Source organism: Balaenoptera physalus, assembly GCF_965194825.1.
Source record: "Balaenoptera physalus genome assembly, chromosome: 2".
Taxonomy (NCBI): Eukaryota; Metazoa; Chordata; class Mammalia; order Artiodactyla; family Balaenopteridae; genus Balaenoptera; species Balaenoptera physalus.
In genome coordinates this window covers 33,349,790-33,374,963 of record NC_138883.1, presented here as the reverse complement: position 1 = coordinate 33,374,963, position 25,174 = coordinate 33,349,790, and the positions used below count along the sequence as shown (strand labels likewise).

The 25,174-nt window shown below is 50.0% G+C and overlaps 1 protein-coding gene across 3 annotated transcripts in view; it reads right to left on the bottom strand.

The window, feature by feature from the left end:
- ACTN1 (actinin alpha 1) overlaps window positions 1–25,174 on the bottom strand; it is a 94,754-nt gene that overhangs the window by 28,841 nt on the left and 40,739 nt on the right. For all 3 annotated transcript variants that reach the window (XM_082451596.1, XM_082451598.1, XM_082451597.1), the window contains exons 2-5: window positions 13,452–13,566; window positions 9,297–9,416; window positions 1,911–1,997; window positions 23–110 (exon numbers count right to left, since the gene is read on the bottom strand). In XM_082451596.1, coding sequence (XP_082307722.1) covers window positions 23–110; window positions 1,911–1,997; window positions 9,297–9,416; window positions 13,452–13,566 — 410 coding nt within the window. The remainder of the gene's footprint in view (window positions 1–22; window positions 111–1,910; window positions 1,998–9,296; window positions 9,417–13,451; window positions 13,567–25,174) is intronic.

Below are 25,174 nucleotides of genomic sequence, written 5' to 3'. Positions count from 1 at the left end.
CCCTCAGACCCCAGCCACTCACCTTATGTGGAAGTTCTGGATGTTGACGTTTTTGTAAGGGGCTGTCTTTCTCTGACACCACAAGAGCAGCCCTTCCTTCGCTGAAGTCTCTGTGGGGAAGGGGATGACGGGCAGAGAGGTCAGTGGCTGGCTTGGTGGAGGGAGGGGCGCGGGCTCATGGAGGTCCCACCGTGACCACAGGGTCCATGCTCTTTCACACAGGGGGTCCACACAAAGACCCCTAGATTTCAACCCTGCTGCTACCAGGCCACCAAATCTATTTCCTTGACAAAGTTTGAGAACCTATTTGAGAAACATAGAAGTAAGCTAGGAAGCGTTTCATAACTGGCCACCTTACACATTTAAATACTGAGAAAATGGCTTTTCGAACTTTCAGAATATCTCCCCTTCACTCCCTTTTATGCAAAGAAATGGCAACAATACAAAATAAGCTGGCAACTTATGTCAGGTGGCCACTTTGGGGAGGAAGGTTTGATTGGTCTGTGAAATCTGAAATCCAGGAATCTTCAGATAGGGGCCCCATGTGCCCTGTGGAGGACACACAGCCATGTGAGAAGAAAGCATTAGGACTTCCGGTTGCATTTAGTGTTCATCTTTAAAAAAAAATGGTTTCCTTATATTTAATGCATGGATCAACACTGTTGCTGTGTGTAAAGCAGACATGTGTCAGTAAGATAGGGCAGGTATCTGAGAGGACCCCAGAAGCTCCCAGCCCAGGAGGGCTGCAAACCGCACCACCCCCATGTGTTCGTGGCTGTGAATTGCAGGTTATAGTACTCAGTAAAGTGGGTTTGTGGATGATCTCATTTACTTTCGATTCACAAAATGGACTTTAAAATGATGTTAAACAATTCCTGCAAAGATAATACAATAATTCAAGCACAAGAAAACGATTAAAAAATCAGCAAAGCTAACGCTTCTGTTTTTAGTTCAAGCTCTTTGTCAGTCACATTACAAGATGAAAAAACAACGATTTAATCAGAGCTGACAAGATGTCTACCCAAAAGAATAAACTCATCAAGAAAGCTATTTGAAAACCAGATTTATATCTATTATCACTAACAAGCACCATGCCCTAAGTGACTACTGTGGGTATCTTTTTAACCACTTCAGCCCTAAATACCAGGTATCTATAAACCAAACTTAGAACTTCACATTGCTGTATCACCAAGTGTCAAACGAAGATTTCCATAACAAAGCAATTTAATCCACATTGTTCTCATTAAAAATTATTTTGAACAAAAATCTTCTCAAGATTTGATTTCTAGGCCATTAAAATGAATAAAAAATATTTTAAAAATAACTCCACCTCATCTTTTAAAAATTTGGTTTGGTGTGTTTTATAATATGCATAGAAATACATGCATATAATTTAGTGCAAAATAAATACACACGTATCAGACATAAAGCTCAAAAACTGCTGGACTGTGAAATCAAAAGTTTAGAGAGATCACTGCCCCAGACCATGGTGGTCCCTTGCAGATCTACAAGGTGGCCACCAGAGGGTGCTATGGGAGCAAAGTGGAGGACCTGGTGTGGGCTCACCCTCCTGTCACTCCCTCCTGACTGCTATTCCCCTACCCTTTCAGATTTAACAACCCAAGAGCCAGGTGGGGTGTTTCCAATACACTTCCCCACAGCAACCTTGGGCTTTCTCAAAGTGAGGGGTCTCCCTGGGGACAACACATCTAAGGAGACCAGCACTCCAAACAGTTCTTACTTCCCTGTAGATTAGGAGAGAGCACAGATGCCAGCGATGGGTAAGCGGCCCAGGATGTGGCCCGTGATCAAGGCCCTGTTGCCCTGGGTATCAGGGAGGAAGACGTGATGGTGGAGGCACGGGAGAGGTGGAAGCCTGGGGATGGCATGGAACAGAGCAGAAGACCTACCTTCCACGGAGATGTCCTGGATGGCAAAGCGGAGGATGATGGTCCAGATCATGCCCAGGGTCATTTTCACGTTCCCATCCACGATTTCTACAGAAACAGCAGTAGGACACATTAAGAAGGGTCTCAGCAGGGACAGAGTTCACACTCCCTGAGTGCCCATGTCACTCCGTGCGCCACTTAGGAAGTCAATGACCACACACTCCACTTCTAGAGGGAAGTCTAAAAATTAGTGCAATTACATGTCACAGGTGTCAGGAAGGAAGTCTACTTGGGGGTGTCTTGGGGGCACCAGGAGAGTGGTCAATTCGACTGGGTACAACAGGAAAGGCAACAGAGAAGGGGGTGTCTTAAACCCTGAGTGGTGTCCACCAGCCAAACAGAGAAGAGGGAGAGAATTTCTACACCATCACAAATGTCCTGGCACCTCTGTGAGCTGAGGACCTCTGGGCAAGCACAGCTCTCAAAACAGCCATCCACAGCTGGAAAGCCAGTGCAGGCAACAAAAATTAACCAACCCGACAAAGGTTTATAAACTGCCACGGGAAGGATCCACTAACTCACAAATCAAGTTCATGATGCCGCTAGCTGGGTATTTTTTAATAAAAAACAAACAACAGCTTCAAGATCACAATTAAGAAGTACGCCACTATGGGTTTCCCTAGTGGCACAGTGGTTAAGAATCCACCTGCCAATGCAAGGGACACGGGTTCGAGCCCTGGTCTGGGAAGATCCTACATGACGTGGAGCAACTAATCCTGTGCGCCACAACTACTGAGCCTGCGCTCTAGAGCCCGCGAGCCACAACTACTGAGCCCACGTGCCACAACTACTGAAGTCTGCGCGCGTAGAGCCCGTGCTCCGCAACAAGAGAAGCCACCGCAATGAGAAGCCCACGTACCGCAACGAAGAGTAGCCCCCACTCGCTGCAACTAGAGAAAGCCCGCTCACAGCAATGAAGACCCAACGCAGCTAAAAATAAATAAAATTTTTTTAAAAAATGAATAAAATCTATCTTAAAAAAAAAAGATACCCCACTAAATTCAGTCTAAGCAGCACTTTCTAGACTTTTAAAAATATGTTATAAATTCTATGAAGTAATTTTTTTTTTTTTCTGTACCAGACTCAAAGGCAGGGAATACAAAGATAAATAAGCCCTGTCTTTCAGGAGCCTAAGACATGGAGTCATTTATAGTCGGGGGTGGAGAAGGGTAACAATCAAATGCAGACTCCTTACCCTCACCTGCTTCCAGGCCAGGAGATGGTAACCTGGCCCCATGGTGAGGTACTCTCAGTTAAGACTCAGGCATCCAAAGAATATCTCATGTTTTCCTACCTGCAACACTAGTTTTAGGGGAGACCCAACAAAACCATAAGAAGGGGCAACTTCCAGGGACTCCTAATCCCCCTGAGCCCACATCCACTTGGGTTTGCTTCCCACAAAACAAACCCCTTAAACAAGAGTGGATTCCACTAAGGAAATTAGGATCTCATCCCCTTTCTCAAAAGGGAGGGCAAAATTGCATGCAAGGTAAAGGCACTGAGCAGTGATGCCTGGCCACAGCAGCTTCTGGTGGGGACAGTGGGTAACTCTGCTGAGCCTGCATCAGGGTGCTGAGTAAAGGAAGCACAGTGTCCACTCTGGACATGGGACAGGATGTGACTCTTCCTGTAAAGAAGGGGGTTTAAATGCCCCTCCCAGAACCCTAGGCGTCCGCAGGACAATGATGCAAGTTGGAGAACCTGGGTTAGAGAGACAGAGAGATGTAGCAGCTCCTCCTTAATAACTAGAACAGCCGGCTGCGCTTTGCAGAGCAGGCTTGCGGGGAGCGGGAGTAGAGTCAGTTAATCAGTCAAGAATCAGTTCCTTGTAAAGCAACGATACTCCAGTGAAAATTAATTAAAAAAAAAAAAAGAACCAGCTCCTAAACGTTTGATATTTTTTAAATGCCCTTTCATTTGTGACCCCCAATGGTTTTGCATCTGTAACGTTCAAAGTGTTTATATAAATTGATAAGAGAAAAGTCTAAATTCGTAATACATAAGTAGGTAAAAGACATGAATACACTTCACAAAACACGAAATACAAATAACCAATTTGTAAGAATGTCAATCTCACTTGGAATGAAAGATATAAGATACCATTTCCCAGCTATTAAATTAGCAAAGTTGAAAAACAAGCGAACACACACCAGGATGGTAATAAGGCTACCATACTGTGGCTAGAAGTTTTTAAAAAAACAAAAAACAAAAAACACCTTTCTGGGCAATAATTTGGCAATAGGGAGCAAGCATCTTGAAGTTGCTCAATTTTTTGAGAGAAAAATTCTCTCTCTAGCCCCAGCCAGTGGAGTGAAATACAGAGTAAGGTTGCTGTGTGAAGGCGCTTGCTGCCCGGGTATTTATCATGACCACACACTGGAAACCCTGTGAAGGTGCAAAGTACAAGGCATGACTGAGCGAATCCCCAGATTGTCACCCCTCTGCTCAAAACCTCCACTCGGAGCCAAAGGCAGTGGCTGGTGGGGCCTCTGGGACCCCTCCTCCCGCTACCCCTCCAGTCACCCAGCTTCCCTGCAGCTCTCCCCCCGTCCTGGGATACCCCTCACCTCCCTCCTGTCTCCACTCACCCTTCATCTTCTCACTGAGCCCTTCCTGGACCTCCCATTTTACTTTTCTACAACTGACATATATATTTTCTTTCTCCCTCTTCTAGAACGTAAGCTCCCTGAGGGTAAAGATCTTTTGTTTTGCATCACTGCTTAAGAGCCCAGCATTGTCCCTGACACAGAAAAGGCCCTCCATCAACATCTGTTGAATGAATGAACAAATGGATGAATGAATGAATAGGACACTGGAGGACACTAAACAGGCGGGCGAGCGGGCAGAGAACATAAGAGCACTCAGGCTCCTCCAGGACCGGACCCAGGTTTGGAGCAGATCACAGCTGTCACCAAATAGACAATTAGAACATAATTAAACATTATGTTCACAAGGTTTTAATGACTTGGGGCCAGTGTCCCCTCGCCAGCTGCCCCATTTGTGAAGATCAAAATATCCCAGCCTCCTGCTGGCCTTGAGCTCAGTGTCCTCCCAGCGCCAAGGAAGACAAGGCAGCTTCTTCTCTGGGTCTTGCCTACTTACGTCTCTCCTCCTTCCACAGAAACACCCAAGCCCTGGGGGTGTTGCTTACTGAATTCTAACTCCTACCAAAGAAGCAGTTTCACTCCAGAAAACAGAGGGGCCAAGGACAGGCAAAGAGAGTGGTGTGTGTACAGTTAACAGCCCATGGACCACCCATCCCCAGTGCCCACCCGATTCCCCACACACCCTCAGAGTGTAACCCTCCCCAGAGGGCTCTCCTGCCCTGGTCCCGAGAACGGTAGATCCTTTCCCCAGGCATCTCTGTGTTTGGAGTAAGGCTGCCCATCTCATAGGCATCTAAATGGCCTGAAATGCTGGGTCCAAAAGAAGGGTTCCAAGGCCACAACCGGGCCCCTGGGGGAAAAACCATGACGCTAGATTAACAATGTCTGGGACTTCCCTGGCGGTCCAGTGGTTAAGAATTCGCCTTCCAATGCAGAAGGTGTGGGTTCGATCCCTGGTTGGGGAGCTAAGATCCCACATGGCTTGTGGCCAAAAAAACCAAAACATAAAACAGAAGCAATATTGTAACAAATTCAACAAGGACTTTAAAAATGGCCCACATCAAAAATATCTTTAAAAAACCAAACCAAACCAAAAAAACAGTGTCACTGTGGGTGTGGGAAGAAGCCATTCCTAGACCACAGCTACCTGTGAAGCTGTTCACATCCTGCTTTTACTCAGAACCTGCCTCTCCCCTGGCCCCAGTCCAGGGCGGCAGTCACCTGAGCAGTATTCAGATGGTGGAATGAATGATGCCGAAGGAACTCCACGTGATAGAAACTAGAACCCTGGGGGTCAGCACCTCCCAAGACCATTGGGTTTAGCTACTGTACCCGCCGCCCCCTCCATCCTAAGGACAGATGCTAAATCACCGAGCCCACCCCCAGGCTCCAGCACCCAAAGCCATCAAGCTTTCCCTGCCTCAAGATTTTAAAAGGAAAAATCCTTCTCAGGTGCTCTCATCTGGTTAAATCCCAACCACTCACCCACGTCAAGTCCCAACCCCGTGAAGTCTAGACAGTCTAGAATCAATTGTCACACAAGAAATCCTAAGGATCTATTCTAACCCCTGCCGCGGTGTGGATGCTTCTTGCCTCTGGCCTCCATCTGAACATCTTTGGGGGCAGGGAACCCATGCCTTTCCCTGCATCCCCTAAGGTTCTGTATGTTATCCACAGTCAGCCTGCCCACAGGGTCTTCCTTCCGGGCCTGGTTCTGCACGTCAGGGTCAGCCAGAGTCGAGACCTTGCCCCACGTGGTAACCCTTCAAAGGTCTGGGGCCTTTCACCTGGGCTGGGCCTGGTCCCCAGGGCACCCCAGCCAGGACAATTGGCAACATCTCCCCCACCCCAACCCCAAGAGGGCTCCTTCCAGGTGATCCATTCCACTGCCTTTTATAGTCTACAGCAGTAAACTTCACTTCATTAAAATAAACAAAACCCATTCAGGGCCTCATCCAGTTTCCTGGCTCAGCAGAGCGGCCGTCCTGACACGATCTCGGTGCTCAGCTTTTTTTGTTTTCTTTTTTTAAATTTATTGGAGTATAGTTGATTTATAATGTTGTGTTAGTTTCAGGTATACCCCAAAGTGATTCAGTTATACATATACCTATATTCATTCTCTTTCAGATTCTTTTCCTATATAGGTTATTATTTCAGCTTGAAATGGGAGCAAGGATCTCAAAGAGGGAAGCCTTGGCCTAAAGGCAGCAAGAAGGTAGGGAATGTCTCATTTTAAGGAGGCTTTAGAAATCTTTTGAGAAGCGAGGCCTGTGCCAAAGGAGCTAGAAAACTCCAGCCAGCTAGGTTAGGTGACTCCCCAGAGATTAGAGGGGCGTCGTGAGCATTTACACCCATGTCAGTCTTTGCTCCTTACCCCTCTGTTGAGACAACACAGCCAGCTTGACCTGCCACTTCAGAGCTGAGGAAAATCAGACATGCAATTTCTGTCCTGGGCCCTTGCAGAGGAGGCAGCAAAGCCTTGGGGTGATGGGAGAGCTTTAGACCTCAGCTCCAGAGCCCAAACCCCCGGGGTTTACTGGGCTCTGCCATATGGAAGCAGTCTGGCCCAGAGCCTGTACTACACACTTCCATTCCATCAACTTCTTCCAGCCTCAGTTTCCTTGACTGTAAAATGTGGCTGGTGACATGACAAGCCTGTTAAAGTATCCTGTCTAGTCAGCCACAGATCTGGAACTCAGCAAGTGCTATTCTCGCCCATCTTCTCCTTTCTTCCTCCCCTTTGGTATTCAGAGTCTTTACAAAAATATTTTTTTAGGTAGTTGCTAAATTTTCCTCACTAAAAATCTGGATTTCTGGCTTCTTTTGAAAAATTGGAAGATCTAGCAATGCTTGATGAGTATTCCCACACAGCAACAACTGGTTAGATCTACATGGCAGCTGCCCTGCTTAGAAGAACATGTTCTCCTCTCTTCTCCCCACTCATCCCTACCGTTCACCACAGCCCACGTCATACATCCTCTACTTCCGTGTCCCAGCGAGCATCTGAGCTTGCACCAGACGACCTGAGTGGCAAGTTCTTTGGCTTCCCATACCTGCTTGGTTGAAACTTTTTCTGCCAAGTCTTGACTCCTCCCTAAGAGAACAAACTATTCTTTTCTTCTTAACAGGCAGCAATTATTTTCCCACTCACAAAGCGAAGTATCCTGCTACGCACAAGCCCTTCGAACATTTACTGAGCACTGACTGTGCATCATGCTGCTAGGAGCTGGGGCCACAAGGATGTAGAAGACGTGATCTCTGCCTCACAGCTGAGGGGATGGGATGCATAAGGCACCACCCGTGATGGCCTCAAGTACTAGCCTGAGTCCCCGGTAAGGAAGGGGTCAGCAAGCTTTTCCTGTCAAGGGCCTGATAGGAAATATTTTCAGCTTTGCAGGCCATATGGTTTCTGTCACAACTATTCAATTCCGCCTGTAGCAGGAAAGCAACCAATAATATGTAAACAAATGGGTATGGCCGTGGTCCAATATTTACAAAAACCCGGGTCAGCCAGGTTGGACCCCATGGAATGTAGTCTGCCAACCGCTGTGCTCAAGTTTCTCAGTTTGATGTTGATACATCAAATCCCTCAATTTCTAGAAAAAAAGAGGAGGACTTTAAAGTCATCAACCAGAGAAGAGATCAGCTCCTATGGATTTACTGAAGCAAGACCCTCCAACCTCTGCAAGGAAAGGCCACCCTCTGGGGTATTTCTCTGGAGTCACGCAGACCTGAATTTGAGTTCTGGCTTTACCACTTGCTGATGATGGGACTTGGGACAAGTTAATCTCGTCAGGCATGTATTTTCCTATTGTAAAATGGGGATAATAATTAGAGCCACCTCATAGGGCTGGTGAGGATGAAATGAGATCACTGGTGCAAAGGGCTTCAGCACAGTACCTGCTGCAGAGCAAGTGATCAGTAATCACAGCCAGGGTTATATCTACAATGAAGGAATGAATGAATGGAGACGGCGTCTTACTCACCTTTTGATCTCTGGCACCACACAGCAGATGCCCAACCCATTGCAGAATCCATGGGACACAGTCCTGACGGGGCCTAGTTATGGTATTTTATTCTAATCACCTCACGACCCTCCCTAAATCCTTCAGAACCATTACAGTGCACACAAGAAATTGTGCGAACTCCTTTTAACCATTAAGAACATGCTAATAATGGTTTAGACTGAGCTTTAAACAATTTTTTTTAATCGAAGTAAAGTTGATTTACAATCTTGTGTTAGTTTTCAGGTGTATAAACAATTTTTTTGTAAGTAAAGGGAAAAGAGTCAAGAAGCTGCTCTGCAGGGAAATGATATTAAAGATGTTCCTAAAGGTGTGTAGACAGCCATCCTGCAGGGGGCTGCCTCCACCCAGCCAGGGTCTGCACACTCTCCCCAGACCACAGAACTCTCTGCTTGGGACAGTGCAGTGCAGCCAGGCCTGTGGAAGAGGGAGGTGGCATTCCACACAGGTGTATCCCACAGCGCTAGGATTCAGCGGAGGGGTTGCCAAGGTGCAGAGACTGGATGGAAAGTGCTGTTTTTACATGAAGGATCCACGGGTCGACCAGGTGGAGGTGCTGGGAGCCCCACTTCCACATGCCCCCAGGGATGTCTAGGAGTGGGTGGGACATAGGAGTGGGTCTAGGAGTCAGGCTGGAAAAGGCCAAAAGAACCAGGAAGTTGGGGGGTGCGGAGAATCCAGCTCCGGGGGGGCAGCCAGGGGCAGGCCTTACTCACCTTCAGCTCCTATGGACACCAGCTTGACCCCCTTGCTGGCTATGAAGTCCAGGGCCTTGTTGACATTGGAGATCTTGTGCACCCTCATTTTGCCTCTCTCCGGCTTGGCCAAGCGTTCACCTGAACACAGACCGAGAGGGAGGAACAGGAAGTGAGATGCTGTTCTCCTACTTCTCAGGTCTAAACTGCTTGCAGCCACTCAGCAAGTCTGTATTAAGCCCCTAACATATGCCAAGGACTTGGCTGTGTGCTGGGAATATGGGGGTGAACAGAACAGTTTGCTGCCTTCATGTACTTATGGTCCAGGAGGAGAGACAGATCTTCATCAGAGAAACACACAAATGAACAAATAGCCAGAAGGGTAAATGCTTAAAATAAATGCTTTAAAAGAGACAGCAGAGGAGGGCAGGTAGGAGAGTGAAAGAGTTGTGAGGTGGTCAGGGGAGGCCTCTGAGTGGGAGGCAGCCAGGCCCAGACTGCAGGGAATGGTGACCAAGGCAGAAGGAACAGCATATGCAAAGGCCCTGAACTCCTAGCCTAGACTGTTTTGGCCTGGGAGAGTGTTTGGGTCCCTCTAGAGTATTCTGGAAAAGTTCCCTGTGTGCTGCCACGGAGTCCCTCTCTCATTTGAGAACCGCTGCTCTTGTCCAGTTACTGCCTCCCAGGGGTACCCTCGGCTCAGCTCTGAGTCAACCTCCAACCCTCACTCAGCAGCCACTCCCCCACCCCACCCCACACCTCCAGCTTCCACAGGGGAGCTTCTGCTGCTCAGGCTTTTCGGTCAGAATCTGCCAGGAAACAGGCGTTGAGGAACAGGTTCTCCAAACACCCTGTTAAGAGCACAGACCACAGGTGTCCAGGGACCTCCTGAAACCATCTGAAAAATGTATATGTACAACATGTGTGCCCATATCTGGGGAACGGGCGCACAGCGCTCAGAGTCTCTAAGAGGTCAGGGACCCTAAAAGGCTGAGAACCACCATCCTAGGACCTGAAATTCAGGACCCTTGCACCTGCCACGGTCTCCAGACCAGCCCAGCGGTGCCCTCCCCGCCCCCTTCCGAGCACATCGACAGTCTGGCTGAGAGATCTCGAGGGGCAGGGTGGCCCTGATGCTGGGCCATGCCCACCCTGTCAGAGCGGCACTTCTCCAGGGGGCCTCCCAACTCCCCAGGGGGCTCCCCAGCTTCTAGAGAACAGAATTCCTGCCACAGATGTCATTTGGCCTGGCAGCTCCCAGGGAAGCACAGCTGGGTTTTTATTATTAAATCAAGACTTTCCGCTCACGGCTTTCCCAAGGCTGTGGCCACTGCCCCCCTCTCTGGCAAGGCACCCTACCGCCCTCCTGAGCAGATGAGATGCCGCAGGGCTCCCCTTCCGATAGGATGGATGGAGGCAGCACCTCGTGCCCCCGGAAGGCTGCTCCCGCTAGAGCCCCAGCCCTTAGGTCCTGCTAAGCCTGAGCTCGCCAGCCAGCCCGCCAGCCACGTACACTGGCTGGAACGGGGCTTCTCCAAGACAGTGGAGGCAGCAAGGATAGTGGTTCTGGGACTTCGATCAGCACAAAACCACCAGGAGGACCTGCTAACTGCAGGCGTCCAGTCCCCTTCGCCTGCTTCCTGAGTTTCTGATTTAGGAGGTCTGGGGTGTGGGCTGGGACTCTGCATGTGGCCAAGCAGTCCTGCTGATTCTGCTGGGTGGTCCAGGGACCACGCTCAGAGGACCTCTGCAGGGAGCACCCCCTTTCTTCTCCTGTTATCCTACCCACCTCCAGAAACGCTCAAGGAGGAAAAGGCAACATCTCGGTGACTCAATCTCTCCCCGCCCCACAGATGTGCACAGGCCGGCCCGTTCAGTGAGAGCACCTGGTGGGTATGCGGAAAAGCCCAGCGGGGCAGTCAGTCACTCTAATATTTGTTGAGCATCACCTACGTGCCAAGTACAGGTCTAAGCACTTGGGATACAGATGAGACTGTCCCCGCCCCAAGAGGCTCAGTGCGCAGTGGGGAGAAAACACATGAGGCAAAAATGATCCTGCTGCATGGCAAATGACACACTAGAGGAATCAACGGCCTGTTCTAGGAGCCCAGAGGAGGGCAGCCACTCAAAGCAGGAGCGGGGTGGGGCGGTGGGGGGGGGGGGGGGGGCGGTGGTAGTCAGGGAAGCCTTCCTGGAGGAAATGCCTAAGCAGAGTTTTGAAGAATGAAAAAGAACAATGCCAGGTTTGTTTAAACTAAGAAATGTTGGAGGAGGAGGTCGGGAAAGACACTCTAAAAAGCAGAGGAAAACATATGGCAGTTCCTAAAAAAAAAATTAAATATAGAATTACTCTAGGACCCAGCAATTCCACTTCTGGGTACATACGCAAGAGAACTGAAAGCACAGACTTGAACAGATATCTGTACACCCATGTTCTTAGCGGCATTATTCACAATAGCCAAAAGGTGGAAACGACTGAAGTGTGAATTGAAGATGACTGAATAAACAAAATGTGGGATATACATACACGATGGAATATTATTTGGCCTTAAAAAGGAAGGAAATTCTCATACATGCTACTTCATGGAGGAACTACGAGGACATTATGCTAAATGAAATAAGCCAGTCACAAAAGGACAAATACTGTATGAGTCCACTAGTACGAGGAACCTAGAACAGAATCTGTGAATCAAGTTCACAGAGACAGAAAGCAGAATGGTGGTGGGCAGGGGCTGGGGGGGAGAAGGGAATGGGGAGTTGGCATTGAATGGTATGGAGCCTCAGTATGGAATGCTGAAAAAGTCTGGAGATGGATGGTGGTGATGGTTGCACAACAATGTGAATGTACTTAGTGCCTCTGTGTACATTTAAAAACGATCAAAATGGTAAATTTTATGTTAACGTATATCTTACCACACACACACACACCCCACCCCCCCCTCACAGATTTCACCTGCAATGAAAATATTTTCAAGTATTGGGGAGTGGGGGAAGGCAGTCGGAGCTTGTGCAAAAGCACAGAAAACAGAGAGCGTGCCATCTGGGGAGGACTGCGTGTGCCCCCACGTAGCAGAGGGTCTGAAGTCTGACACCTTTTTGGGAATAGTTAGTTGAAAACAAAGCAGGCGCCAGCTCATGAAGGATCCTGCTAGCTATGCTAAGGAATGTGGGCTGCAGGCGCAAAGCCCCAGAGGGGCACTGAAAAGCTTCAAGCAGGGAACAGCGCGACCATATTTGGGCTGTTGGATGGACCCTGGCTGCGTGTGGGTAACGGAGGGTAGTGGGAAGGGAGAAGCTGGGAGGAGGGGTCAAAGGCCTCTGGACATTATCTAGGTGACAGCTGACACAGGCGCACTGACACCGTGAGGTAGCAGAGGTAAAAGAAGGATAATAGAAGGAAATAGAATGAATCAAACTTGAATGCCAAAGAGCAAAGGCATTGAACCCTGAGGCACATGTGGGGGAAGATGCCCAGTGCGATTCAGTATTTAAAAGGAGGCTCCAGGGAGAAGGCTGGATGGAGACTAGTCTAGGACTGGCGGCAAGGTGGAAGGTAAAGTGAAGAAAGCAGCTGAGATCCTCCAGTGCATAAGCCAAGGCTAGAATCTCGGGACCTCCAACCTTTAAGGGATGGTGGAGGAAAGGTATCCATAAGAAAGAGGAGGTATGCATTGGAGAGGAGCAGTCCCTCCAGGTATCTGGACACCCAAATTCCAAGCTGGGGGCTGGAAAAGGGGCTGGGATCACCTGGATAGAGGTAGCTAGGTAGCAGTGGAGCCAGCGTTTGGAGATGGTCAGCCATGGTTGCTTTCTTGAACCACAGAATCCTAGCATTTGGAAGAGAAGAGACCTCAGAGACCATCCTTCAAACTCCTCTTTATGCAAATGAGGATGCTGAGGCAGAAAGGCAGCGATCTGTCCGAGGGCACACAGATGGTGGGCAGCAGAGCCAGGACCAAACCCAGTCTCCCTGTCTGAATTCACAAGTCACCTGCAACTTTTTTCAAGACACCCAAAGCTAGCCATAACCAAGGACAGAGCAGACGCAGAGGTGTCAGGGCAGCATTCCCAAAGTGGCAGAACCCAGTGGGCAGTGCCTGATCCTGGGCCATGGGGGCCCCACCCATCTGGCATCACCTCTGCTCTGGCTCTCCCAAGGCCAGTGGTCCAGCTCACCTGAGATGACCTCCAGCAGCAGCATCAGCTTCAGGCCATCCCGGAAGTCCTCCTCGATGTTCTCGATCTGCGTCCCTGCCTTCCGGAGGTGGGAGTTGCACCATGCTGTAAACGTCTGCGCAAAGGAAAGAAGAGCAAGTGGTCAGTCTCTCCCACAAGCCACATGGTCTCTGAGGCCCTTAGGACCCGTCTGTCTCACACCCTTTTTCCAGTTGTTCTGTACAAGGTGTTGGGCGGGCTGGTGTTGTCATCCTTGTTGGTCAAGACATCTAACCATAAAGGGCGAGAAACCCACTCAGCAGAGCCCATAAAACCTCTCAGCGTGGTTGTTCTGCAGTCTCCTTCAGCTCATCGCAGGGCAACAGCTGGGGGGTCGCCCTGCAGGGCCAGTGGCATGGGTGGGCACCAGTGGGATGGACAAAGCAGCACCTTCCTTTAACAGCTCCCCTCCCAACCTTCTTCCCACGATAGACAAGAGGGCTGTGCGTGTGCTGTCCCAAAGCTTTGGTAAGCCTGGCACACAGCTTGGGGGTGGGCAGGGGACATACACTGATTCCTCATCTCCACCCACACTGAGAAGTGGCACGATTCCATTCTTAGCAGTTCACCTCTTAGATTATAAGGCTTAGCTTCGATCTTCACAGTTACAAGGTCGAGTACCCCAGGGGTAAAGTATTAAGCCTCATTAACAACTTAGGGTAAATAAGTTTATTAAATCCTTGTCCGCTTGGCAGCTAGCTAAAGGAAGATTAATCAGTTTTGTTGGGGACAGAGTTCAGAGGGGCAGTGTCAGAATGAAGAGAGAGAGGTAAGTACCCCCTTGGTGTATGTGTGTGTATTTGGGGTGGGAGGTGGAGGCACCTTAAGGTGCAAAAGTACGAGCAAGAGTTTCGAAAAGGGACTGTCAGGAGACTAAATGAAAGACCATCAGCACTGTAATTTTCTGATCTGTGGGGAGAGAGCAGCAACCTTGAAGCTTCTGTATTAAGCCGACCATCAGGCAGGCCAAGCTATCCTGCGCCAACAGCACCCTCTGGTGGCTCACACGAGGAACAGGGTGACTCGACAAACATGAGAAAGAAAAAGCGTGCACTTCCATTTCGCTCGCCCATCCAAACAGAACTTGGGCAAGTGTCTCTCCCCAGCTGTCACAAACAGAGAGAAGAGCTATCTTTCTTTAGATCCAATCTATTCCTTGGCAACTCAAGACTCCTCTGCACCAAATGGTACTCTCAACCACATGGGGGCTCAAGAGCCAACCTTCCATCCCCCACAGCAGGGCCAGCCAGCTCTCTCCCCACCTGTCCTGCAAAGTGGCAATGGTGACAGTGTTAAATTTCTCGTAACAGCAGCAACCGCCCTGGAAATACTCCTCCTCTTCGGAAAGGTCACCCCACCACCACGTCCTCTTGCCCTGGGGAACTCCAAAGTGAAGTGGCAATAAATGGGCAGGAGAAGGGGGCAGTGCCACAGCAGTGAGTACTGGGGAGAAGAAATGGCTGCGTAGGCTTATAACCAACAGTTGACGAGCCTGTGAGCAAGAAGGGGAGACAGCAGCCCACACGAGGTGGGGACAGGGGGCCGCACTATGACACCCCTCCAACACTGGGCCTCATTCTTAAATCATATCTCACTAGAAACTCAGCAACACAGGGTACTTCCCTCTCCCTGCAAACACAGCTCCAGTCTGTAGGCCAGCCCACACCCATGAGAGCCAAGAGGGCTGTGCGTGTGCTGTCCCAAAGCTTTGGTAAGCCTGGCACACAGCTTGGGGGTGGGCAGGGGACATACACTGATTCCTCAGCCTGGAGTGTCCTCTGTGTCATGCTTGGCTAACTCACACTCTTCTTCTAAGACTGGGCTAAGATATCACCTCCTCCAGAAAGCCTTCCTGATAGCCACCCGCCCCATCGGGCTGATGTGTGAGCCCACGGCACCCTGCAACCCCTCTTATCATTGCCCGTATCCCACTGCATGGTGGCCACCGGTCAGCTTCACACCTGGACTCACCCTAAAGTCTCGGGGCACAGAGTCATAGACGCAGCAGTGAACAAAATAACAAAATTCCTTGCCCTGTGCAACAGACATTCTAGTGGATGTAAAAGCGAGACAACCGGGCGAAGGAGCAAGTGAGGAACCGATGCAAAGTGGGAGGGTCCTGGAAGAGCCAACCACACCTGGATGGTATCAGTGCAGGGGGGTGATGGGCCAAACAGCGCTCTCAGAGACCCTCTGGAAGAGGAAGACAGCTCAGAGGAAAGGGGACGCAACAGGGCAAGAAAGAATATCTACCAGGTCCCCTTCCTCTCGTGTTGGCATTGCAAACCTAGCAGGGGATGAGAGGCTACTTAGTTTTTATTTTCACTGTGCTGTCAATTTTTTGATATAAAAAATATTACAGAATTTTTAAATCTTTAAAATAAATATGAATTTGTCTGTAGTTCCTTATTCTCTCCCAGCTGTCATGTGCCTGTATATGCACTTCTGCCCGGGTGTCATCACACTGAACGTTGACGGGGGCGGGCGGTCATTTACCACCATATCTTGCATTTCCACAGCACCTTACTCTCATCTCCCTCCCAGGCCCACACTCAGCTTCTGCCTGGGGTTTCCTGCTGACTTGGCAGGAAGTGGGTCAGCCCAGCAGCTCAAAGGGATAGTTTTCAGGTCCAGTGGGGCCGGGGTCCTGGTGGGAATCCCCAGCCCCCCCGCAGCTGGAGGGGCTGTGAAATCTCACTGTTTACCACCCAGTCGTGGAGAGGGGATGGGGTGAAAGGAAGGAGGAAGAGGCCACGTGGGTAAAAAGGTACCACTTTTGCAAGAGGAAAAGTGCTGTTGAAAGCAGCCAGCCCCATTTCCTGGAGAAGCCAGTCCCAGAGCCCTGGAGGCTGACACGCACCTGTGTTTGCTCAGACTCCCCACACAAAGCCCTGCCTCTGAGGCCTCAGGGGTGCACTCGGTTAAAACCCCAAGCCCCCTTCCCGGCCCCTACAGGAGGCTGCTATGAAGGGGCCTCTGAGCACCTCCCCAGCAAGCAGCTCGAAGCTCAGGCCATGGAGGAAAGGGTAACTCAGTGATTAAGAACATGCACTTGGGGGGCACCAGATCCGGTTCAGCGCTCAGACCCACTCTTTACCAGTCTGCAGGTGAGACCTGCTGACTCACCTCCCTAAACCTCGGGTCCCTTAGCAGCAAAATAGGGATAGTAACAGCACGCTATAAAAGTCAGGCGGATTAACTAGAAAATATTTATAAAGTGCCTACCACGTAACACAAGCTCAGTAAATGGTAGGAGGGAGGAGAAAAGCTAGCTCCCCTGGAAGCTCCGGGGGAAGGGGCTCAGAGGACTCGGCCCCCCGTGCTCCCAGCCCACACCCTTCTCCCGGCCTCCAGCCACTAAACTCCGTCCTGGGTTCCACCCCAGCAAGTGTCGCGCTGTGTCCCTAAGATGACACCTTGTGTCTGGGGACTCTTTTTCTTTGAACAGGTGCTGATGTGTTGTGGGGGGAGGGCTAAGGTTGCGGTATGGGGGCAGAAAGCCTGTGACTTTGACCGTGGCCTTGTGGATCCCCAGCAGAGGAGGCTGACGGGGCCTGAGAGGGGAGACAGCAGGGTCAGGAGCGAGGTCCTCCACGTACACCGCACAGCCACGCTCTCTCCTCCGGCACAGGCAGGCCCTAGACTTGAAGCCTGAGCTCCCATATTATGACAGAGGGGGACACCTGCCCCTTAGCAGGAGGAAAAGCGAACAGCGACAAGGGATGCCCATGGCGAGAGACCCTGGCCCCATGGCCTCCAGCCCAGATGCCCAGCATGGTGGGCAGTGCTACCCCAGCAGGATTACGGTCCAGCCTCATCAGATAAAGGGCAGGTGGCATCTTGCTGCCTCACTCCCAACCAGGCCCTGCCCTACCTGACCTTCCGCTTGCTCCAAGAGCCCCGTCAGGGGATCCTTGCTGTGGCTCACTGCCTGACCAAGGAGATAGGAGGAACTGATGGGCCTTCCGTGGACCCACTCTGTTGCAGAATGAGCTCGGGTATGCAGACAGGTCTCAGGAAAAAGGGCCTGGGCACCATGCTGGAAGTGCTCCCAGAGCTACAGTGAGGGCTACTTAGCTCTCTTCTCAGCAGCCTCTCTCCGCACTTCACCTACCTCCAGCCCCACTGCACAGCCTCGGAGGGCCCTGGACAGAGAGGGAGGGGCTGGCAGAGAACCCAGACTCCTGCTCAACTTCTCACTGACCTTGAAGCATCTACCCATGTTTAATCTGGCATAAAGGTGATTTTAAGGAGACACAGAGTTTAACTATCCAGTACTGTAGTCCAAGGTTGCAAATGGGCCTGGCCAGGCTCCAACCCAACAGGGAGTAAGAGAGAGTACAGGACACTTGAGCTGGGCCAAGGTCCATGGAGTTGATGGAGAGAGAAGCATCTTTGTCTACCTTCTCTGTGGGTCTCACAGTCCTGCTTTCACACAAAATCCTCTAAGGGCTTTGCATTATATCTTTAACAAGTATCCTATCCATATATTTCCTTTTCTTTTTTTTTTTTTTGGCTGCCCCAAGTGGCTTACAAGATCTTAGTTCCCCAATCAGGGATCAAACCCAGGCCTCAGGCAGTGAAAGCGCCAAATCCTAACCACTGGACTGCCAGGGAATTCCCTATATTTCCTTTAAAATGTGTTGAGAAGGCAAGTGGCTTTTGAGAACATGCTCTGCCTACTCCCCAGCTCGTATGCACTAGAATGCGACTTTAGCCACACAGGCTTCTTTGAACCTCAGCTTTCACGCTGTAAACTAGAGACAACAGCATCTGCCAGGCAGGACTGCAATGAAGATTAAATAATAATACAGTGTATTTTACCACAACCAAAAAAACTAGGAAAAATGATAATGTTAACATATTAATATTGTTAATTTATATTAATAACGATAATATAATATTAATGTGTGTTTGAAATACATTAAGTGTGTAAGAAGTAGTCACTACCGTCATCATTATTATCTAAATTTTAGATTCTAAAAGGTGTCTGAATAATCACACTCAGCTGGGATCTGGGGTACAGAGGATTACCCCATAAGCATGAGTCAGGGGCTGAGCTTTTGAAGTCAAGTGGCATTCAGAGTCTTGACCTTGGTGGGAGGAGGGAGTGGTAAAACACAAGACGCTGAGCACAGGAAGATCACAGGACTTGCTTAAGATCACTCCACAGAGGGAATTCCCTGGCAGTCCAGTGGTTAGGACTCCGTGCTTTCACAGCTAAGAGCGCGAGCTCAGTCCCTGGTTGGGTAACTAAGATCCCGCAAGCCGCAAGGTGTGGCCAAAATCTTTTAATTTTTTTAATTTAAAAATAAAAATCACTCCACAGAGCAAGAATCCAAGAGCCTGGAAGGATTCAATCACTCTGAAGACAAGGCAAACCCCAGTCCATCAGCTTCTAGCCAGGTGGCAACCTTGGGCAAGTGAGTCAACATGGCTCTGCCTCAAGGCACTAGTCTGTAAAATGGGGTAATAACCGCATGGGGTTGGTGGAGAATTCAAAAAGATAATCCACTTAACACACGGAAAACAAGGTCTGGAACACAGTGACTGCTCCATAATTACCTATCATTACTGGTACCACAATAATTAGAGATAACTATTACAAGTTCATGCTGTCCAACACATGTCATCAAAGAATGTTAGAGCTGGGAGAGATGCTTGGCACACCTGAGTCAAAACCCTCACTTTACAACTGAGGACACATGGACCAGAGAGGGTGAGTGACTTTTCCCAGGCCACACAGCTGGATATGTTCACAACCTGGCCTCCTGACTCCCAGTCCCGTATACTTTTCTGCTCCACCAGGATGACGTGGATTTCAGGTGCAGGTGTGGGTGGGGTGCTGGAAGGGAACAGCAGAACCAAGGGCAGACAGGTGGGCTGAATCTTGTGGCATGTCACTGAAAAACAGGTCACTGTGAAGTGAAAACACCACCCAGAGGGAACCTGGGTGACTCCGGTCAGCACTGGCACAGAGAGTCTTGAGTTGATGGACCATCAACTGGCATGGGAAGGGCATGGGATGGGCAGTCTCTCTGGAGGCAGCGTGATGGAGAGAGGCAAAGGGAGCATAGTCCCAAGGCAGGTAGCTGGTTGTCCACAGGTGGGAGATCGTTCTGGATGGTGAGCAGATCAGAAACATGTCTTTGAGGAGAATTCTGGGAACTGGGGCCCTTTGACCAGGAAGAGAGAAAAGTGGACTCAGGGACTCATCCTAAATATTTGAAAGACCCTCCCATGGACGAGCGAATAAACTTGTTGGGTGCAGCCCCGGGCAGAACAAGGCAGGCAGTAATGGTGAGGAACGTGGATTCTAGAGCAAGACTCACCTGGATCTAATCCCATCTCTGGCCCTGAGTAAACTTGGGCAAGTGACATCACTTCTCCAACCCTCAATCTCCACATCTGTAAAATGGGTATAATAATAGAACCTGCCTCGAAGGGTGGTGTGGATCAGTGCAGCAACACATGGCAAGTGCTAAGCACAATCACCCACACATGAGGCTCGATAAATGGTAGCTACTATTATTAGGATCAAGGATAGGAAGCTGTAGGGAAGACTAGAGTTCAATGTAATAAAGAACAGACCAAACACTGGATATACAGTGCATTACCCACCAAAGGCATGTGTTTGGTGCGGGTGCTGGGAGAGGATTCAAGCTGCCCCTGGGGGCTGAGCTAAGTAGGTCCCTTATAATGCTGATTCTTCGAGAGCCCAAGGTAGCCCTTGAAAAGCTGGGTTAGAGATGTGTTTGAAGAGTTCAGTTAGACCAAGAGTCACACACTGAAATGTCTGAGCAGGGTTTCTCAACCTCAATAGCATTGATATTTTGGGTTAGTTACTTCTTTGTTAAGGGTTTGGGGCCTGTCTTATGCATCATAGGATGTTTAGCAGCATTCCTGGACCCTACCCACTAGATGCAGGTAACATCCTCCACCTCAAGTTGAGACAACCAAAAATCACCCCTGGTTGAGAATCTAGTCTGGAGAAGATAAGCACATATGCCATTAATAATAATAATAATGATAATGGCAGTATCTAACATCTGTTGAGTACTTGCTCTTGCTAGACCCTCTTCTGAGTGCTTTACCCCCTTTCACTCAACCTTCAAAACAACATTACAAGGCAGGTGCTATTATTTTCCCCATTTTACAGATGAGAAAACTAAGGCACAAAGAGGTTTACTAAAAGGCCAAAGGGGAAAGTGTAAGGAAAGTGGGACTGGCGAGCGCCCTTGCCTCCATGTGCGCTCATGGATTTCTCTTGAAACAGTGGCCCTCTCGGGCTATCCTTTGGGTTTCAACTCAGGAGAGCAACATGGGCACAGAGAACTGGTCCCGAGCATACACGGTGATAATGGCAGTTAGAACACAATCTCGTTATCAGGGCAGGTGTGGTGAGGGGACGGGAGGCGTCTCTCCTCGGGTCATATGGGAACGTGCGTCCTCAGGTGCCAGACCTCCAATGAAGAGGAGCCAGAAATCTGGACTTTTATGTGAGTCTTCTCATTTTTAAACGCTGGTCCAACTTAAAAATAATAAGACATCCCACAGCCCCTCAAAAGATAGGGGCAGGCTAAATCTGAATTAAGACTGACAGGGTCTCTGGTTCCACAGTGGGAAAACGTGAAAACTTGCTAAGTCTCCTAACAAAAGAGTTACCACACAGGAACAAATGGCGTGTTAATGCAAGCAGACAGCTGTGCCCAGCACGGTTAACATTCCTCGCAGACCACCACCGGCGTCGGCCATCCGGGAATCTGCAAGCAAAAACTGAGAGAACTTTCCGTGAGGGGCCACAGGAGCTCTCCTTGTTTGGGTTGATCAAGGACCCACACCTGTCACCAGGGACGACAATCAGATGTGCGTCCCCCCCATACACACACACACGTGCACACACACCACCATGTTTTGTGAATTCAAACGAAGGTACCAATTTTCATTTATTACATCTGCAAAAATAAGTTTCTGCTGATTCCCGTTAAAGGGTGGGTACAGTGGCCAAGCCGCAACACGTCACAGCAGGTAGGCTGATTCGGTACAACTCCGGTGGAAGGCAACTCGCCGAGGGGAGCTAAAACGGGCATAACCTTTAGCCCAATGCTGGGACACTATCCTGGGTAAATATCGCTCAAGAAAGAGGAGGGTCATGGGCACAAAGACATCCTCGCCAGCATTACTTGAGAGGAAACAATTAGAAACAGCCCCAAATTCTATTAATAAAGTATTAGTTAAATAAATTATGGTGCATCCACTTAATGGAACACTAGACGGCCAAAATGATGGGTTCTGAAACTATATATTATTATGGGAAAAGGCTGATATGTAATTACCGAGAAAGCAGGATACGAAACTGTATGTACCACAGGCTTAAAACCACGTGAGCGATCACAGGAACGAGAGAAAACGATGGAGACAAAACCCATCCCGACGCAAGCAGTGCTTGTGCTCCTGTAACTGAATGGCGATGACTTTCTTTCCTTGCCCAGCCGTCTGCAAATGTGGTCGGCAATCCCCACCTCCTCCCTGCCCTTCTCCCTGCTAGCACTCCTCTGTGATGTGTACTCTCCTCGGCGCACAAGCCAGGCCATCCACACCTGGCTGACCTCTCCACTGGTCCTGAGTAAACAAGATAACCCACCTGCAGCCAAAAGGAGGCCGGCTCAGCGGGTGGAAGGACACCAGTGCCACCCCACTGGCCACCAGGCCCCAGGCTCGCGTACCAACCACACCTCTCCCAGGCACATCCTCCTGCTCCCCTGGGATCCTGACACTCGACACCAGCCCCGGTTCACTCCAGGGGAGTTACTGTTCAGAGCACAGGGGTCAGGAAACCTGGGCTCTGCCCTGGCTCAGCCAGGCATGCGTGTGACCTCATATGTATCACCTCAACCCCTTCCAGCTATGTAACCTCAAATGAGTCCCAGACCCTGCAGGTCAGAGCCCAGCAACTTGTCCCATCATAACGTGCAAAAGTAAAAGACACAACCAAGTAGAGCACCCAGGGACAATCTTCAGCTCCCATGTAGGGCTGATTGCGATTGATGGGCTCTGCTCCTGGTCAGAGGCCAATAAATCCCACAGGGGCGGTTTCACCTCAATGGCTCAACGCATGATCAGGGTTTCGGTCTCAAGACTGCCTACCCCTCACAAAAAGACACCTGTTATTAGTTTACTGGATAGTCCATAGAAGCTTTATGCCAGAATATCCCTGGAGGGACACACAGGACTCGGCATGGTGGCTGCCTCCAGGGAGGGGAGCTAGGAGGCTCCTGACAGGGGAGGGTGGGGCGTTTTCTTGTCACAGAATACGCTTTTGTTTCCTTTGAATTTTATATCATGTGCAGTCATTATCTGTTAAAACAAACAAACAAAAAGCCATGCAAATCTAAGAAAAGTCTGTGTGTATACGTTTATCAGACCTCTGGATGGGATAGAGGGAACTTCCCATTTCTCTGGGATTACTTGGGATGGGGGGGAGGAGGGGTGGTGGTGGTGGTCAGGGCTCATGAATTCTCGGGGGGAAAAAACAAATGTTTCCAGATTTTCAAAGAATAGGAAGAGTTGAAAAAGGAAAAATTCTTCCATCTATTTAAAAGAATTAGTAATAGAATAAAATATTATATAGAGGAAGGGTTGTGAAAAACTTTGAAGTGCCTTATCAGTGTAAACTATTATAAGGAAAGTCATAATTAGGGACCAGGATGTGAAGATAAAGCAGCAATTACACCCACACGTCCACCCCAACAGACAGCAAACTGTTAACTGCAGGAGGAGATGAAGGGCAGTACCCCCTGGCCCAGTGGCCCAGAAAAACCCACGCAAGTTTCTAAGCCTCTTGCAGGTGGTACAGGGCTTCCTGTACAAGCTGGCTTCTCATCGGATGATTTTCCCCTCCCTGGAGCACACAGCAACCAGGACCCTGGTCCTGGTCTAGGCTCATCAACTGAGAAATCAGTTCAGCGGCCCTGCGATCTCCACACCCTTCTGGGTGGGCGTCCTGCCATGGCTGTCAGTCACAGCCCACCTTCCTCTGCCACTCTTGGCCACCATGAGCAAGCGTCAGGCCAGGGCCCCTTGAGAGCTCAGGGCCGAGGTCTCTGCAGCATTTGCTGGCCCGGGGGAGGTCACCGTGGACCAGCCAGGGAGCATTCTCTCTCCCTCAGGCCACCGTGGAGTCCCTCTGACCCCCGCATGTGGCCAGCCTGGCCAGGGCGTGGGCACTGGGTGGCTTGTCTAAGCAAAGGCCTGCCAGCAGTGATCTCAGATGCCCAGTGTTCCGGTAACGTAAATAGAAGTATCTGGTTAACTTATCAAGGGCTGGCTGCCAGCCTTTCAAAGCAAGCAGTCAGCTGGTTCACTCACAGATGAAAAGCAGAGTCCTCAAGAACATCTCCACCCAGATCTGTTTACTTTCCACCCCTGGGAGTGGTGCTGAACCACCAGGCGGTTTCCTCTGCTCTGAAAGGGCACCTCTCTAACCGCTTGCCCCCAAAGCCATGCAAATGTTGGGGCCCTGGAAACTCAGAGGCAGGTGGCTGGAAGCTCCCAAAGGAGCTGGACTCTGTAACTGGAAAGAGCTGGGCCCCCGCCTACACCTCTCATTAGCTCTGTCTCTTTGTACAAGATTCTCATTCTCAGCCTCAGGATGCCCATCTGTAAAATGGGGATAACAAGACCTATGACGGCACAGCATTAAAGAGGACCAAATTAGACCTCATGTACTTAGAGACTGTCTGGTGCTCTGTTCACAACAGATGCTTAAAAAACGTTAATCCAGCTGGCCTTTGTCACTCAGTGGCTGTGTGGCTTTAATGAACCTGTCTAAGCCTCAATTACTTCATCTGACAAATGGGGATACATAATATCACGAGTTTGTGGGGTTGTTGTCAGAATGAGGGCGATGGAAGCAAAATAGCTGGTCGTCAGAAAAGGGCAGGAGCCTCATAAATGTCCTCTGTCCTACTGCTCTCACTTCCCATTCCCTTTCTAGTCAATCAAAGTTAATCATTCACAGAGCTCTACAGGTTGGGAAGAAAGAGGTCTGTTATTTCTCTCCTACTGACCGATGAGGAAACCCTGAGACCAGCCCCTGGCCAGGGTGAGGAGAACAGGAGTGGGAAGAACAGGGGCCTGTGTTTCCGGTTCATGCCCACCTGCAGCCCGTTTCGGGAGACACAGCACCAGACGCCCGGAGGGTCGCCAAGGCCACAAGGCCAAAGCACAGGTGGCCAGACAGCTCATTCTAGGAGGTGATTTGACCTAATGACCACACCCTGGTGGGAGAGAGGAGAGCTGCCAGCCCCTCCACGAGGCCCAGGCACCCCTTCTCACCAAGGCCCTTGGAAAGCAGCCCGGTGCCTTCCCACAGGTGCAGGCAGAACCTGGGGCTCCTGAGAGAATTCAGGGCCGTTTTAAAAGTCAGGTGGCGCGAGATTCCAGTGAAGAAACAAGGCCTGTCCTCTCAGCTCCTGGCCAAGGAGCATCAGTTGCCCCCACCAGTCTGCCACCATCCACAGCCTGGCCTCTCCTGGGGACCAAAGAGCCAGCCATCGGCAGGCTCTGTCACTATGGCCTTTGGGATCCTGGACTCGCTGAGCCTCAGTCTCCACATCAGTAAGACAAAGACAAAAAAGAGTGTCTATCCCGTGCGGCTATCCTGAGGGAGGGTTGTGTGAGCT